The sequence below is a fragment of the Prionailurus bengalensis genome, chromosome A3, assembly GCF_016509475.1.
Source record: "Prionailurus bengalensis isolate Pbe53 chromosome A3, Fcat_Pben_1.1_paternal_pri, whole genome shotgun sequence".
Taxonomy (NCBI): Eukaryota; Metazoa; Chordata; class Mammalia; order Carnivora; family Felidae; genus Prionailurus; species Prionailurus bengalensis.
Window position 1 is genome coordinate 2,128,172 of NC_057354.1, and position 17,548 is coordinate 2,145,719.

General features: G+C 57.6%; 1 protein-coding gene across 2 annotated transcripts in view; it reads right to left on the minus strand.

Annotated features, from left to right (window-relative positions):
• The window catches only part of CDH4 (cadherin 4), a 541,742-nt gene that overhangs the window by 145,453 nt on the left and 378,741 nt on the right, over nt 1-17,548 (minus strand). For both annotated transcript variants that reach the window (XR_006292859.1, XM_043553542.1), the window contains exon 3: nt 10,505-10,731. Coding sequence is in view for 1 of the 2 variants with exons in the window: in XM_043553542.1 (XP_043409477.1) it covers nt 10,505-10,731 (227 nt within the window). In the remaining variant the exon portion in view is untranslated. The remainder of the gene's footprint in view (nt 1-10,504; nt 10,732-17,548) is intronic.

The following is a 17,548-nucleotide window of genomic DNA, read 5'->3' on the forward strand; positions in this document are numbered from 1 at the left end:
ACCTTCCTGAGCCCCGGACACAGCAGCGGCCCCTGCCTGCTGCTCAGCCCCCACCCCCCCAATTCCCGGTGGTGTCCCCGCCTCACAGGACAGAGCCTGCGGCAGGGTGCTGTCTGGTGGGGACGCGGCAGCACTCCGTCGTCCTTCCCCCGGGAAGGGATCTGACCTGGGACCTTTCTGACTGCCTCCCCGGAAGCCTCCTTGCCTGGCCTGGCAGTGGCCCTCCGTGTGGGGTCCACGGTGCCGTGCGGATCAGCAGCGAGCCACCAGGACTTCTCCGGCTCACTCCCCATCAAGTCTCGCTGACATAGTGCCTGGGGCAGTGTCCCTGCTGGGTCTGGCCGGGCACATCATGGGGGTTCTCGCTGGCTCTGCAGAGGCCCTGTCACCACCGCCCCGTCCCCCCGCCCCCCCTCTGCAAAAGGAAGGGTTGTCCCGGGCACCTGTTCAGGGCCGTTCGCAGCCTGAAACATCATCTACGTTTAACCTTCTCCCTGGTGCCTCCCACTGACCGCAGGCCAGGAGAGGCAGGGTCGGGGACGAGTCACACTTGCCCCAAGGGCCCTTCTCCGAGACCACAGACAGACAAGGAAGCCGAGAGGCACCTTCCACCAATGAGAACAATCGCTGCGCGCTTCATGCCAACAAACGGTTAAAATGCCGTGAGTTTGAGAAGTTTTGCTCACCCCTGGAGACCCACGGGCGTGGGGGCGCTGACCGGGCTGTGGCCGCCAGCTCCGGCTCTGGACGGGGACCAGCCCAGAGGTTTGTGCGGGTCTCGGGTGTGGCTTCCCCGGGGCGGTCCCGCCAGGAGCAGGCCCCGCGTGCGGTGACGTGGGCTGAACCCACGGGAGCACGGGGCGCGTGAGCACTCGGCTCCCCACGGAGAACCGCGGACCCTGTCTGCACCTCGCTGACCACTGAGGCATCTCCTGGAAGGTTCTTTCTGAAGACACACACTCCATTCCCTGGGTGCTTTCCCAAGGCGACACCTCGCACGGAAAGCCTCATGTGGGCCCCCCTTCGGTTGAAACCGCCGAATCTGGGTGTTAGGGTTCAGGCAGGGGCACGACAGCCCTGAGGTGCTCACCTGGGGGCTCTTCTGACCCGGCTGGCCTTACCATCTCTCGAGTGGACGGCGGGAACCGGCTCTCCCCTCCCCTCCACCGGGGACCAACCTGGGTGCCCTTGGTGATGCTGGTAATGGGTTCTGGCCCGCGCTCAGGATGCAGGGGTGACAGACTGTGGGTCTGGGGGGCAGACCCTGAGACGGAGAAGTGACGGACCACAGAGAGGAAGGCTGCTGGACCGTGAGGCCTAAAGCACCAAGGTCTTGGCCACACTTGTCCTCACTGTACTGGGGACCCAGGCGGCTGTGTGAAGGGGACTGGAGGGCATCCGGAGCCCTGGGGGGTTACACGGGGTCTGTCTGCCCTCCGCTCGGCTGGCGGATGAGGCCACACACCTGCTGAAAGCCACTGAACCACGGCCTGGGGGGTGTCGACAGCAGACATTTACCGTCTGGGTTCTGGAGGCCGGTAGTCCGAGGTCAAAGTATCAGCAGGGGTTAGTTCTTCCCAGGGCCGAGGGGGAGAACGCGTCCGGGCCTCGCTCCTGGACTCTGGTGCTTTGCCGGCAACCTCTGGCCCTCCTCGGCTCACAGAAACGTACTTGCTGTCCGTCTCCACCTCCAGAGAGCTCTGCCTGCGTGCACACCTGTGTCCAGACGTCCCCTTTTCCCGAGGACGCCGGTCACTGGATTGGGGCCCCCTTGAAGGACCTCACCCCAACAAAAGCCCGTTCACAGTCTCACTCCCAGCGGCCGAAGGCCAGGACCCCAACATACACTCCTCAGGGGGACGCTTTCGGCCCACACACGTGGGGAAGCAGATACCTCGCGGCAAGATCCGCGCTGGCCTCTGGGCCCGGCTGGGTGTGGGCGCCGCTCGGCTGAGCGTGGCTTTCATAAACGCTGACGTGCGCGTTAAGAGCCAGGATTAGTTTCATAAACAACAGTTTCTTTTTTGCAAACTATACCCACAGGTCCCATATTGCCGCCCCCCAGCGCCACCGCAGCCAGTCAGCTGACAGCCGCACGCGAAACTTTATCTTCAGTATTTACTGTTAGGCCAGAATATTGCTCTGATTCCTCAGGGGCGATTCAGCACTCCGGTGGGAAATATGTGACCTCATTTGCATTTTCTAATTGAATTGCTATCAGCTTTCCTGCAAGACTGCACAGAAAAAAGTTCTTCCAGATTCCAGCACTGCTGATATTACCCATAAAAAGGCCGCCTTTGAATAGTTGCTAAGAGAGGAGAGGAAAAGAGAAGTGTTGCCAAATTCGTTCGGTTCACGTAGCTGTCAGTGCTGTCCAGCCCCACCGAGTGGCTCAGACACCGGGCACGGAGGCAGGGCTCGGAGAGAGCCGGACGCGAGAGACACGGGATTCACAGAACCGGGAAATTAGGGGGTCCCTGAGGGATGTGCTTCGGAGCTTTTGCAAGAGCTTCTCGGGACTTTGCAGCCTGTAGACTGCTCCCGGAAAAGGGCGCTTTGTGTCTCTCGAACCTTCTGCCGGCCGCACCCCCCACTCACCTTGTCCCCGTCTGAACTCCCCGCTGTACCCAAACCCGGGCAGGAAGCCCCCGGCACGCGCTGAAAACGTTCCACCTAGAGCTGGTTTTGGGGTGTGGGGTGGGGTAGGGGCCAGTTCACCTTTTTTCCTGAAGGGCACCCCATCAGTCCAGCATCATCTACTGGAAAGATGGTCCTTCCCCCATTACCCTAGGGAGGGCTTGGCAAACTTTCTGCCAAGGGGTCAGACGGTGACATATTTTAGACCCTGCAGGCCAAGAAGTGAAATTGAGGCTATTAATATAGATACTCATACAGCCATTTAAAAACACAGAAACCATTCTTAGCCTGCAGGCCATCAAAAGGCAGGTGGCAGGTCAGCTCTGGCCGCGGGCTGTGGTGCGCTGACCTTGGCCACAGAGCGTTACTCTGCTCCGTGCGCATATGACAAGGTTTATCAAGCTGGATGCGTGAAGTGGGAGAATTCTGTTGGACAAAAGCGATACCTCCATGAGGATGAATTTTAAAGAAACATTACCTCTTTTTTTCTGTGCTATTCTGCCCCATTTGTGCATCTGATTGTTTTTGCTCCCAAACCACCCATTTGAATTACTGTAGTTTAGTGGTTCTCAAGTGGGGGCGATTAAAACAAAATTTTTTTTTAAGGTTTATTTATTTCTGAGGCAGAGAGAGACAGAGCATGAGCGAGGAGGGAGCAGAGAGAGGGAGAGACAGAATCCGAAGCAGGCTCCGGGCTCTGAGCTGTCAGCACAGAGCCCAACGCGGGGCTCGAACCCACGAACTGGGAGATCATGACCTGAGCTGTAGTCGGACCTGAAGCGACTGAGCCACCCTGGCGCCCCAGGTGTTTCTTCATCTATTTACGAGCAGCCTGGCATACAGCGGCCCACCCTTTCTGCTCCTTCGGGGTTCCGGCTGGTTTGGATGGGGTGCCTTGTTTGGCTCTCTGGACAAGTTTATAGGGGTGAGCTCCAACTCGTCCTTACGGCGGGAAGAACTTCCTGTGTGGCCACCACGGGTGCGCGTGCCCTCGGGATAAGGATTTGAATGGAAATTGGCTTGTATTTAACGAAACAGCTCACATTTTCTTCTTCAGTTTTGCTCAGCTGTGCATTTCTGTCATCTTAGGAAGATTTTCAAATATGTTGCTATAAACTGTAGGTAACGCACTGAATTGCTGGGTGAGATCGGTCGTGAGGCCGAGTTTTCACTTCTGACGCGGACTGTGGTTTTCCCTCTCGCTCTGTCTGATCAGCTGGGAGTTTAGAGTCAGCTGCTGTCTGGGTTAATTCTACCATTTTCATTTCCTTACTTTCTCCTCTTGGTTTGACGGTTTCCTCCTTTCTATTTTGCTTCATTTCACTTCTTCGTCTAATTTCTTGAGATGAAGGTTCAGACCGCTGGCTTCCTCCCTGCTTCCGCTCTCACGGGCATGTCAGGCTGGACCCCGCATCCCGCGTGGCTGCGGCTCCAGCTGCCGCTTCCCGGGCTCAGCTCAGAATACTCGGTAACCAGCATGGGATTCCTTTCCTACCCGAGGCTCAGGCAGAAGTTCTTACTCAACTTCCACACCTGTGGGGACTTTTCCTTACTTTCCTCGTGACGGATTTCTAGCTTCACTGCTCGGATTTTCTACCTCTGGAGTGTGGGGCGACCTGGTTGGAGGTTCGGCCTCCGGCCACGTTTCACGCAGGTTTTACGTGTATTTGAAGGTCATGGGCACGCAGCCGTGGTTGGTTTCGGTTTCAGACCCGTCTCAGGGAGGTCAGGCTTGTTGAATCTGTGCGTCTAATCCTCTAGTTCCTTGCTGGCATTCTGTCTGCTTGCTCTAAATGTTCTCAGAGGGGTTCGCTAAATTTTGCCGTTAATTGACTATTTGTTTATTTCTCCTTTCAGTGCCACTAACTTTTGCCTAGATATTTTGAAGCTGTATTATTAAGTGCACACAAATTTAGGATTCTTTTTTTAAAAGTTTATTTATTTTGAGAGAGACAATGGGGGAGGGGCAGAGAGAGAGGGAGATACAGAGAGAGAATCCCAAGCCCTCCGTGCAGAGCCCAATGCGGGGCTTGATCTCATGAACTTCGAGATCATGACCTGAGCCGAAATCAAGAGTCAGATGCTTAACCAGGAGCCCCCTTTTTCTAAGTTAATTTATTTATTTTGAGAGAGAGACAGAGAGAGGGAGAGAGCAAGAAAGAGAGTGAGCAGGGGAGGGGCAGAGAGAGAGAGGGAGAGAGAGAATCCCAAGCAGGCTCTGTGTTTTCAGCGCAGAGCCAGATGCAGGGCTCCATCCCACGAATCACGAGATCGTGGCCTGAGCCGAAACCAACTGAGCCACCCAGGCGCCCCAGACTCAGGATTCTTATGGTAACAGAGGCCCCGGTTTCCTCCTGACGAGTAACTCCAAGGCTTTTTCCCCACGTCTTTCCACTTTTGCAACTTTCTCCACCCTTACGCTCTGTAGATCTATCGTCTGTGACCTGCATGCAGCTGGGGCTTTTCTTTAACCCGTCAATTTGTTTTCCTTTAATTACAGCAGCTTATCTATTTTCATTTGTTTTAATGATCAACGTATTTGCAAACCCACCATTTTACTCACAGAGAAAAATGGGGTTCCTCTATTCTTTCCTTCCATTTCTTTGACGTTTTTTGGATTGATGTTTTACTATTCCATTTTCCCATCTATTACGTTAGAACTTAAACAACTGTAGGACTCTTTTTTAAGAAAGACTTAAAAAAATTTTTTTTTCAACGTTTTTTATTTATTTTTGGGACAGAGAGAGACAGAGCATGAACGGGGGAGGGGCAGAGAGAGAGGGAGACACAGAATCGGAAACAGGCTCCAGGCTCTGAGCCATCAGCCCAGAGCCCGACGCGGGGCTCGAACTCACGGACCACGAGATTGTGACCTGGCTGAAGTCGGACACTCAACTGACTGCGCTACCCAGGCGCCCCAAGAAAGACTTTTTAAAATGTATTGTTATTATTATTATTATTATTTTTTTTTTTTTAAATTTTTTTTTTAATTTTTTTTTTTCCAACGTTTATTTATTTTTGGGACAGAGAGAGACAGAGCATGAACAGGGGAGGGGCAGAGAGAGAGGGGGACACAGAATCGGAAACAGGCTCCAGGCTCTGAGCCATCAGCCCAGAGCCCGACGCGGGGCTCGAACTCACGGACCACGAGATTGTGACCTGGCTGAAGTCGGACACTCAACTGACTGCGCTACCCAGGCACCCCAAGAAAGACTTTTTAAAATGTATTGTTATTATTATTATTATTATTATTATTTTTTTTTTTTTAAATTTTTAAAAAAATTTTTTTTTTCCAACGTTTATTTATTTTTGGGACAGAGAGAGACAGAGCATGAACAGGGGAGGGGCAGAGAGAGAGGGGGACACAGAATCGGAAACAGGCTCCAGGCTCTGAGCCATCAGCCCAGAGCCCGACGCGGGGCTCGAACTCCCGGACCGCGAGATCGTGACCTGGCTGAAGTCGGACGCCCAACCGACTGCGCCACCCAGGCGCCCCATTATTATTATTTTTTGAGAGAGTGCAAGTGAGCAAGGGGCAGAGAGAGAGGGAGAGACAGTGTGGAGCTAGATGCGGGGCTTGAACTCACCAACCGTGAGATCATGACCTGAGCCGAGGTCAGATATGCAACTGACTGAGCCACCCAGGCGCCCCAAGAAAGACCTTTTTTTTTTTAAATTCACATTGATAATAGAGGTAAAGGACAAATTATATTTTTAAGGCATTTAAAAAAAGTGTTGCCTAAGTTTGCAGACTAGAAGAGGTGAAAATATATACACAGGAAATACCCAGGATGCTTTGCACAGAGCTGGTCGTTAAGTTATCCGGCTACAGCCTAATGCTTTCATCTATAATCACGTTAGAATCCCATGAAAATCCCAAGGGAAAGTAACTATCTGTCACTACGATAGGTATCTTTTTCTCAATTTGATACAAGGTAAGACTGACTCTACGTAGACTTTAGGTAACTCAAGTTAAGATACACTCTATGACCCGAAATACTGTCTACCTTGGTCAGTGCCCCATGTGCCCACCACTGTGACCTTGAAGTGGTTTTCCCGGATCTTCTAACAGGGGTCTTTGTCTTATCCGAGTGTTGTATTAGTTTGATTTCCATCATCTTCCAGGACAGAGGGAGCATCCCAGACCCTCCAAGTCCATGCACCCTGTCTCCAGGTTACCTGTCCTGCATCTTTCACCCCCGTAGTGTCACGCCCTCACTGCTCACAGCTGTTTCTGCCTACTTAACCTCATGGCTTTTCATTCTGGGATTCCATCTCGAAGGGTCCTGTTTCTGCCTGTGTCAGAGTCTGTCGTGGCGCTGCCTGAAAGGCAGTTTTCCTGGGTCACAGAATTGTCTCTGTTACCACCCGCCACCTTCCGGGCCCTACCGTCCCTGCGAGAAGCCAGCTTCTGTGTCACCACTCCACCTTCCATGGAGCTCGGTCTTCTGTCTGCTTTCGGATCTATGTGGCTCTGGTTTTCAGACATTTTACCATAAAATACCTGTTGGGACTGAAGGTGTGTGTCCCCCGAATTCATACGCTGAATCCCGACCCTCAGGTGTGATGGCGTCAGTAGGTGGGGCTCCCGGGGGGCTGTGATTAGGACCAGAGGAGGAGGTCATGAGGGCTGAGCCCCCGTGATGGGATTAGTGCCCATTAGTGACTTTCTAAAGGTCATGAGCAAGGGTGTTTCCTCTATCCGCTCGCTGCCAGCTGAGGATACAAGACGTCCGGAGAAGCAGTCCAAGAGAGGGCCCTCCTGGGAACCTGAGCACGCAGCCACTCTGATCGCAGACCTCCAGCCTCCAGGACTGTGAGGAATACATCTCCGTTGTTTACGAGCTCCCCTGTCTACGCTCTTTCTTTACAGAGGCCTGAATGGACCAGGACTGTGCTAACCCACAATTTTTTTTGTGTTACCCTGCTTAGAGGTCACGGGGCTTCGAGTCGACGTGTGGATGTCTGCTGTCAGTTTTTGGAATATCTTCTGCCATTGTGTTTTCAAATATTACTCCTGTTCCATTTTATCCCCCCTCGTATTCCGAGCGTGCACATGTCAGAACTCCGTGCTACCTCTCCCATGCCCGTTACTCTCTGTTTACTCTCTTCCTTCTGATATTTTCTGCTTCACTAAACCTCTCTTCAACTGTGTCTAATCTGCAGGAAGATGGACTCTTTGAGCTCTTTCTTTCGTTTGTTACATTTTTCAGTCATAAACGGCTCAGTTCTTTTTTATTCTTCTAATCCTCTGTCAAAAGCTTGTCTTCAATGTGCTTGAACACAGTGAGTGCAGTTATTATCATATCTGTCTGATAACTCCGTTACCTGGAGCCACTCTGCCACCTGGAGCCATTAAGGGTCATTACTGTCTTCTGTATCTGACTTTTGTGTACCTTGTCCCGTCCCCACGGGTGCCCAGTGACTTTTAGTGAGTGCCAGACATTGTGTGTAAGAGAAGACGGGGATAATTTGAGGCTTACTGAGATACTTTTCACCAGAGAAGATTTACATTTGCTTCTTGCGGGTGGTGAGGGACATCAGCCACACGGCACGACCTTAATCCACGTATAGAGGGTGACCTTATTCAAAGGTTGGCATTGGTCTCTGTAGGGACTTACCAACTAAGTGACTCAGTGTCTCGCACAGACCCTCCTCCCTGCCCCTGGGCACCCCCCTGGGGAGGGTCCAGTGGCTGTGACGGGCACAGGACCACAGGACTCTGGGGGATGGGGCCATGCTGATGACAGCAATGAGCCCTGTCCTTGTGGCAGGGGCTCTTCAGAGTCTGCAATCTGCATGAACCCACATTATCTCACATAATACTCATGACAACCCTACTGTTATCCCATTTTCCAGAGTAGGAAACCTCACAGAGGTCATGTGACTCGTCCCAAAGCATCAGCCAGTAAGAGGAGCCTTGATTTAAACCTTAACCCAGGGCAGCCAGGCTCCTTATGATTCTGAGCTCAGCCGTGCCTAGGAAGCCAGTTTGCACTCCTTTCTGGAACATAATTCTCCCATGCAGCAAAGGGGCTGTGGTTGCACGGCTCGGCGTCCCTATCTGTAAAGTGGGGACAGTGACAGCACCTGCTTCCAGACGTGTTGAGGGTCAGAGGATGGCCACCTCTTAGGGCAGGGCCTGGGTAGGGTCCCAAAACGTCAGGACAAGGTACCCTTGGTTTGAATGTGAGAGGAAGTGGGGCGCCATCAGGTGACGTGGAATAAATACAGAAGGGCTGGGTTGGGTGAGCTGCAGGGACTCCGCCTGCCACGTTTCACACACTCAGGGGTGCTGTCCCTACAGCACTTTGCAGCCGGACTCCCCAGGATGGTCTGCGCCTGGGACACGGATTCGCCGTCCCCCCTCTGGGCGCTTGTTGGGTGGGCCTGACGTGGGGCCGGAGGGGCTCTAGTGGCGGGGACTAATTGCAATCACCTTCCGAGAGGAATCGGGATTAATTGCATCAGAAATCGCTTCATTAACACGCCGAACAAAAGGTGTCGTTATGTTTTCAATTAGCGCCTTTCATCTGAGGCCTTCCACAGGCTTTGAGGAACTCTACCCTCTGCTCACAGGCTCAGGGTTTCTGCACTGCGATCAGGGACGTGAACCTTGACCCTGCCAGCCCCTCGCCTAGAGGGAAGGGCCGCCCCAGGGCCTGCCTTGCTCACTCCTTTCTCATCGGCACTTCGTCATCATCACTCGGGAAAGAATGGAAAACCACGTCCGTCTGTCTTGGGGTCTGTAGCATCCACATGGTGAGGCTCGCGAGTCTCTAGGGCGCCAGTGTTAGAAACACGTTTCCATGCCTGGTTCAGTATACCCACAAGGGCACCTGACCTCCTTCCCAGGCGGATCAGCCCATCACCGAGGACGGAGAGCTATCTGCCCCGTCACCACTTTCTCTCTCTCTCTAAGTTTATTTATTTTGAGAGAGACCGAGAGAGAGGGCGAGCAGGGGAGGGGCAGAGAGAGAGAGAGACACAATCCGAAACAGGCTCCAGGCTCCGAGCCGTCAGCACAGAGCCCGACGCGGGGCTCGAACCCACGGACCGCGAGATCACGACCTGAGCCGGAAATGAGTCAGACTCTTGACCGACTGACCACCCAGGTGCCCTGCCGCTTTCTCTTGAAACGTAAACCACCTCCAGTTTGTTTAAAATACAGGATAAACAACACACAGGTCCCTGTTTTCCCAAAGTGGGTTCCTTGGCACACCCATCTTGCAAGGTGTTCCAGGAAGAGGGTTCCCTGATCAGCCGGCCTGGGAAGCTTGCAGACGGCCTGCCCCTGGGGCCCTGGGTAAATCTACAGAAAGGCATCTGACCAACTTGGTTTAACCCTCTGCTTCCCAGGGCCTTTTCCTGAGGGACTGCCTGGGAACGCAGTTGAAGGTCTGTTCTTTTCTGCTAACCCGCTGCATACATTGATTGCATCAGGATAATTCGGGGGCCCTGTTAGCTGTGAGGGTCTCGGTCCATGTTCTCCCTCTACTGGCTGATGCCCAGGTGTCACGGGCCTGTCCCGGGGGCCAAGCAAGCTGGAACTTCCCGCTCACCCAGCAGCCCCAGGCCTGAGGCCAATGCCGCGGGCAGGAGAATTTGGGGCGCCCGGCGAGGCACAGAAATGCGGGGCCTCGGTTTTTAAGGCTGTCAGGAGGGCGAGAGCCACGTATCAAACCAGGCCTGTGCGCCTGCCCGTGAGGCCAGCGTCCCTCGGGAAGGCGGCCGTCTGATGGTCCTCTTGGGCAGACACAGCCGCCGCGTGTCCCATGCTCAGGGGACTCTGCAAATGCTGTGCCACAGTGACCTCAAGGAGAGGAGGGAGGCCACTCGCCAAGCCCCGCGTGGGGCCACATCTTACCTTGTGTGCTGGGCGCGCAGACGAGGGCTGGGCCACCAACAGCCGCACCACGGCGTCCCATCGCTTGGCCGTCTGGCCGTCCCACGCGGTCACGGTGAAGGCCACCTGCTCGGAGGGGATCCGCAGCTCCCGGGTGGCAAAGACGGTCCCGTCCGCCCTCACTTTGAAGTCCACGCTGTTGGTCTCATACTGGGTCCCCTTGGTCCCCAGACAGCTGCTGAACGAGACTGCAAGAGGAAAGGAAGACAGGGTCAGGACCAGCCCGGTGCGCAGGGGGGCATCACGGGCGCTCACGTGGCTGCACCTCAGCAGCGGGTGTCCTGATGCGCAACACGGGGGAAAACAATGATTTAGCCGACTTCTTGACCTTCAGGGAACGTGCTTTCTCTCCACCCCCAGGGAAGGGGCGGCCGGCCTCAGAAACACCACCTCCCCGTCACCGCGTCTCCGTCCACCCCGAGTCCGGCCGTTAGAGGCGCCACGGGGATGCTCTGCCCGCAAACGCTCCCTCGTCCGACCCCGCTCACTGCCTGCAAACCTCGTGCCCCCAGCACCCTCCGGAGCCCCGACGCGTCCGTTTCCTCAGCCCGAGGACTCTGGGTTTGGGGAAGGAGTGGGCCAGAGCGGTGTTCTGAGTAAGGCCGCGATCTGCTGTGGTCTCTGGTGCGTGTCTTTCCTCAGGGACCCCCCCCCCCCGACCCCCGCACGCTCTGTCAGGGCGGCCGGGCCAGGTCCGGGGCCGGCGGCGGCCTTCGGGTGACCCGGCCGCCCGGCGGCTGGAGCAGCCGGCACGCTGACGCTGTGGCCTGTGCACGGCTTTGCTTCCCGACCACGAATCAGGCACCGAGGTGCCCGCCCCTCCTAGTGACTCCGTCGCCGGTCATTGTAGCTCCGCGCGGGAAAAGGCACCTCGGGAGCCGTGCGTTCGCTGGGGCCACATCGGCGCGGGTTTTTTTTTTTTTTTACACGACTGCTTCCGCCACCGCCACCGCCACCACGGTAGGTAAATTATGAGGCGCCAGCAGCCAGTGCCGCATTCTGCTGATAGAAACGATGGATAAAGTTACGTAGTATTTATAAAAATGTGGGTCTCTCAGCAGTTACGGCGGGAGAAGTGCTTTTTTAAGCAATTTCACTGTCACCGCTTACGTGATTTAATTACTATTTATCCCAGAAACTAAAAAACGCATCTCACGGTTACAGTGGATAACGCGTTTCTCCCCTGCGTTCACCTCGTATTGTCGCTTTGCCTTGAAAGCATAAATAACGCACTCGCTCCGTCATCTCACGTGCTTCACCTGAGACGTCCCCCCAGTCACCACACCTCCCACTGTGGGGTGCGAGTAAAAATGTTTTCAAACGGGACGAAGCCAGGCGTTTGCACCCGGTCTGGCCCGAGGGCGGGAGGGTGTGCTTGGGCTCCGGGGCGGGGGGGGGGGGGCACAGAAGGCGAGGGCGCCGGGGGCTTGGGTGGCTCGTGGCTCCCCAGAAACATGTCCCCCAACGGGGGGATAACGGAATTTCATTCCAAATGACAAGAAAATTCCAGACTGCTCTTACGGTACCGTTCGCAAGCAAATTAAAATCAGCCGCAAACTCAGCTGGATCAGTCATTCCTGACACCCAATTGTCACTGACAAGGGTACAAATGACAGCCCTGGGAATGTTGGGAGATTAGCACAAAATACATAAATAAGCCCCTTTGTTCTCTGAAAGCACATTTGTAGCAACGCTAACGGAACTGGACAGCGACGGAGGGTCGGCATTTCTTCAAGACCGAAGGGCGATGCTGTGGCATCCAAACGCCGTCAGAGAGTGTGGGTGAACTCAAGGGAGAGTTGGCATGGCCCCAACGGGAAACGCAGAGTGCTGTCCCCAGGGGCCCTTCGGACGGCGCGTGTCCCCAGGGGACGGGGGACCCTCCGGGACACCACAGGTGGCGCCACGCAAGGCCCTGTGACGTGCAGCTTGCCAGCAAGCAAGCCCGTGGGGTAAACGGAGGGCTGCCCCACACGGGGGGCCACGCGACGCTCGTGGGTGTTAAAAGCGGATGTGTTACCGCTCTGTCTGACAGGGCCCCGGCCAGTCCCCACAGAGCAGTGCTGTGGGTCCCGGGGAGGCCGTGCCTTTCCCTGGGCACCCTTTTGGGCACACGGAGAAGACTGGCTATAGCCATTCGTCACCTGGCTCGCCCTCTGGGAGGGGTCGCCCCCACGACCACGGTGCTTACGTGGGAAGGGGCACAGCCTGGAACCCCCGGACACCGGCACGCAGGGCCGGGAGCCGCAGGGGGTTCGGTCTCCAGACGTCAGGGCTCTGGAGAGGCAGCTCCGCGTGGCCCGGAGCATCTCTCCTGTCGACCCTTGGGTCAGGGTGCTGCCTGGCGCCTCGTGCCCGCGAGCTCCTGCGCAGGCCAGGCCGGCATGGGGGTCTGAGAATGGCCTCCACCCTGGCTGGGCTTCCAGGCTGGCTCGGGACAGACACCCAAGCTGCAGGTTTCTGGCGGGGTCCTCCCACACCCGCCCACCCTGAAGGCGCCGGACCCCAGGGCCGGGCCAGCCCTCGCCCCCTGCCCCTTGTAGTGCACCACCCCGTTCTGCCTGGGAGAAGCCTTGTGCTTCTTGCCCGTGTCCACCTGGACGGCCACGCATGTGAGGGCAGGGCCGCTGTCCTGGCTTCCCACTGTGTCCCTGGGGCTGAGGACAGTGCGGGCACAGAGTCGCTATGACAGGAGGCGAGGCCTCCCCACAACGCTCCCCCCCGCTGCCCCGGGCAGCGAGGGGAACGGCCAGGGTCAGTCCAGAAAAAATTTAAAGTCCCAGGAGATTCTGTCAGAAACGTTTCCCTCGATGTTGATACAACCAACAAACGCAGAGAAACTCCTGCTCGGAGTAGATTCGGGTTGCACGTCCATCCTGCTTCAGGCCGGGGCTTTCTGGGAAGGGCCCCCTCAGCTGGACGCCGGGTGGTCTGCTGGGCACGGCCGCTCCCGCTCCAGAGGAAGGCACAGCTGGCAGGCGGCATCGTCCCCATTCCGCAGATGGGGACACTGAGGCCCGGAGACGCTTCGCACCTTCTCGAAGCGGCAGGAGGGGGAGATGGGCTCTGCGGGCTCCCGGACGCCGCCCCAGGGAGACCCTCCTAGTCCGGCTCTGTGTGTATCTCGAGCACCAACTGTGCTGCTGGGGTGGTACCTGCACCTGGTCGCTGGGGCTGCGGCCCCCCAGGCCCCCGGGAGGCCTGAGATCTGCAGGTGGGAAGGGGGTCTACAGCACTAGCCCCTCTGGGACAGGCGGCCCAGCACTACCTTCCAGGGGAAAGTCGCCCCTGGGGAAAGGGCGCGTTTCCCCCCTCCCCCGGAGTCCCCAGGACCCCCGGAGGAGGCCTGCTCTGGAGCTGCGTCCTCCTGTCCTGGGCGGTGACGCAGGATCGTCCTCCTCCAGCCCCGACCTGCTGCACGCGTCTCTCTAGGGCTTGCTAATTACTTCCATTAGTTTTAAACAAACCTGACAAGAGACAGGAGTCCTGAGAGACATGAAAACCAATAATCTAAGTACAGACAGCCACGGCCCCACGGCCGGCTCCCCCGGTGGCAGCCTGGCCCGCACAGCCAGCGTGGCGGGGGAGGCCGGGGAGTGGGCCCTGGGGGCAGGACTCGGGCGGGCTGCCTGCCCCAGGATCTTCCCTGGTGAGCGCCTGGCCGACCCTGTGCCACCAGAGATCACCAGTGCCACGTGTGCTGCGGGGAGGCTGTGTGCCACGGCCACGTCCACACCCGTCTGGGTCCCTCTGGGGTAAGGGCCTGAACCTAGGTCTGCGCTTGACAAGCAGCGGCCTCTCTGAGCATCTGGCTCTGTCCCCGCTGTGGCCGGGATGCGCCTCACCAGGCACAGGACAGACCGGTAAGTGCCCGCTTGTCTTATGCGGTGGCCCAGGGGAGCAAAGGCTCTCAGCCAAGGACACGCAGGGTCGCCCATCCCATAAACATCCGTGGCCTCCTGGTGCCTGGCACTGGGGCTACCCGGGCACAACAGAGCGGAGGCTCGTGCGTGGGTGGCCTGAAAATGACAGCTTGGCTGGTTGAGGCACACAGGCTGCCGTGCGGGCCGGTAAGGGGGCCCCAGACCAGGCTGGGGGTCCCCAGGGTGCCGACGGGAGCCCAGCAGGATGGGTGGGGTCAGCTAGCATTTGGGATCCTGACCCCGTGGATCTGCGTCCACACCCGGGGCCCCGTTGCCCCTCCCCAGCCGGAGGTGTGGATGCAGCAGCTCTTGGCGTCTGGCTGCGGAGGTGGGCGGGGCCTGGACAGGACGCATCTGATCTTCAAGCTCATGTTCTGTCCCGGGAAGAGGCCCAGGGAAGAGCGTGAGCTGCTGCGTTCACCGCCCGCCAGCGTCCCCCCCTGCTCCTGACGTGTCAACACTTAGCCGGTGGCAGCTGCGTCTGACCCCTGGCTGGACACGGGGAGCGGGCTCAGCACCAGAAAACGCACCAAGGGATTTCATTGCTGTGGCCGCCTCCCTGCTCCCCTCCCCTCGCCAGGAGGTTGACAGCGCAGAGCAGAGTCCGATCGGCATTCCGGGCTCGTGGTCCCCCCGCTGGGACGCTGCCGGTCCACACAAAGGGCAGGGATGCACCTGCCCGGCCATCTGTCACAGACGCAGGTTCCCATGCGCTGTGTAAGTGTCAGTATCTGCCGTCCCGGTCCCCCTTGGAGGGCCTGTTTGAGTGTTTGGTGGAGATTCCGTGGCCTCCCTGCCTGCCCTACCCTCCCAGGACCCGCGTGGAGTCTATGGGAAGGCGCTGCCCCACGCTAAAGGTGGCTCTGCGCACGCGGAGCTCACAAGAGTAGCCCCACTCACTCATTCTAGTACCAGAAACAATTCACTTACAGATACAACAGGCACCAAAGCCAAACACAGTCGCTGCCAGGTAGAGGTTAGGGTGTGGGGTGGGTCAGAAACGAACCGAGTCATTACATCAGAAAGTTAACACTCCCAAGGGAAGCATGCCGGTGGCGAAGGAGAGCCTGACCCAGACTTGGTGGGGCGAGGAATGCTTCCGCTACGATTTGAGGGATGAGACAGCTCCTGTGAGGCTTGGGCAGGCCACACCGGCAATATGTGCAAAGGTCCTGTGGCAGAGGCAGCGCGGGGTCTCGAGGATCCCAGAACTAGCATGACCGTAGCAGGGGCTGTTGCAAGGTGACCGGAATGAAAACAAGCGGGCAGAGACCAGCACAGGCTGAGGGAGGTGCTTGCAAAGGATGCCCAAAGCCTCTCAGAGTCGGCTGAACTGGGACACCCCCCCCTCCATAATCCACGCAGGATCAGCAGAGCTCTGCCCCAGGAAGGAAGGGCCGCCTGCCACTCAGCAGCCTCGAGCTGAGGGAGTGTCCTGAGTGGACGAGGCACCCCTTTTGGGGGCCAATGTGAAGAGAGGGTCATAGTGGTTTCTGGCCGTAAAAACGGCCCAGTGAACTGAGCTAGGCATCCGCCACTGTGACTTCAGAAGCATGTCCTCAAAATTTAGCCACAGAGTGGATCACAGGACCCCGAGCAGAAGGCCCCAGCACCCACTGCAGACACGTCTGCTTGGGACAAGAACGCCAAGAGCCAGGAACAGAAGGAGCGAAGGAAGAGGGAAAGAGCAAGGACTGTGGGCGAGGGTCCCTCCAGAGGGGACACACGAACCAGGGACACCGCGCAGGGAGGCGCCACGGGACCTTAGGACCCACCCCACCCTGGTCCTGGGGCCCCCGAGGGGGCCTATCATGGGTCATCCAACCAGCTTAAATAGCCTGCTGACTACGAGGCCACCTGGGGACCGTGACCACTGGCCTTGCCCGCGGCGGGCTGCCCGCAGAGCCAGAAGGCAGACTGGTGGCGCCCGGGGCTGGGGGAGGAGGGCGGGAGTGGCCGCTAACAGGTGCAGGGTCTCTTTTGGGGCGGTAAAAAGCGTTGGAACCACTTGGAGGTGACGGCCACTCATCACCGTGACCATCCTGAGCGTCACTGTTCACCGTGAAATGGTGAGATTTATGGTCTGTGAGTTCTGTGTCAATGAAAACCAGCTCCTGGGGCTCCCTGAGTCCCCAGGTCCTGGCTGCGGGACTGCCATGGAGAAAGACCGCCCTAGAAGGGCCCGTCCTTCTCCCACAGAGGCCTGCGGACCAGCCCGAGGCATGTGGCCCTCGCCCACAGCCCTCCCCCTTCCTGGCCCCAGCTCTCACCGTCTCGGCCCCAGGCACAGACCAGGGTGCTCACGGGGGTGCCGGGGGCAGGAGCGCTGACCTCCTGGAGAACGGTGCACGGTGTCACAACTGCACACAAAGTGCAGACACCCGGGTCCCAAGTGAGGGGCAGGGAGGGCACTCGGGGGTGCAGGGACGCTTCCCGAAGGAGGCCACGTCTGAGCTCGAACTCCAGAAGCTCTCTGGCATCGCTGCCTAAACAGGCAGGAGTGAGGCGCGTCTGTCCGCGTGTGGGATGTCTGCTCGACGCTGGGAGAGCTCAGGGCTCCAGGTGTTTCTAGAACTTCCTGGGAGTGTCACCGACCCACAGAATGTCCGCACCACAAAAACGAACTACTCCGGGCCCTCACCGTAATGCGAAGCGGCCTCTACGTGCCGGAAGACGGTTGATTATGTTTTAGAACGCATTCGTTTATTCGAGTGACCCCGCGAGCCCTACTGACCCCCTTACAAGATGCCCTTGTTCTGCACACGGGCCCCGGGCGCCTTTAGCGCTCCGTTAATCGACGCCCGACACTCGGCGTGCCGCCTCTCTCATTTCTCCAGGATGGTGCAAAAACCTGACCGGCTCACCCCTCCCCGGCCCCGGCCCCGCTGGCTCACAGCAGACGTGTGCGGCCACGCTCGCCCGGCTGATGCAGAAAACGCGCCGGTGAAAGGAAGCCCGTCACCCCTCCTCGAGAGGCCCCACGTTTAACCCTTTACCCTCATCCCTTTTAATTGCTCCTCCGTGGGAAGAGGGGGGCACGCCGGGACCCGCGGGCGAGGGGCGCGCGGCTCTGCCTCGTCTA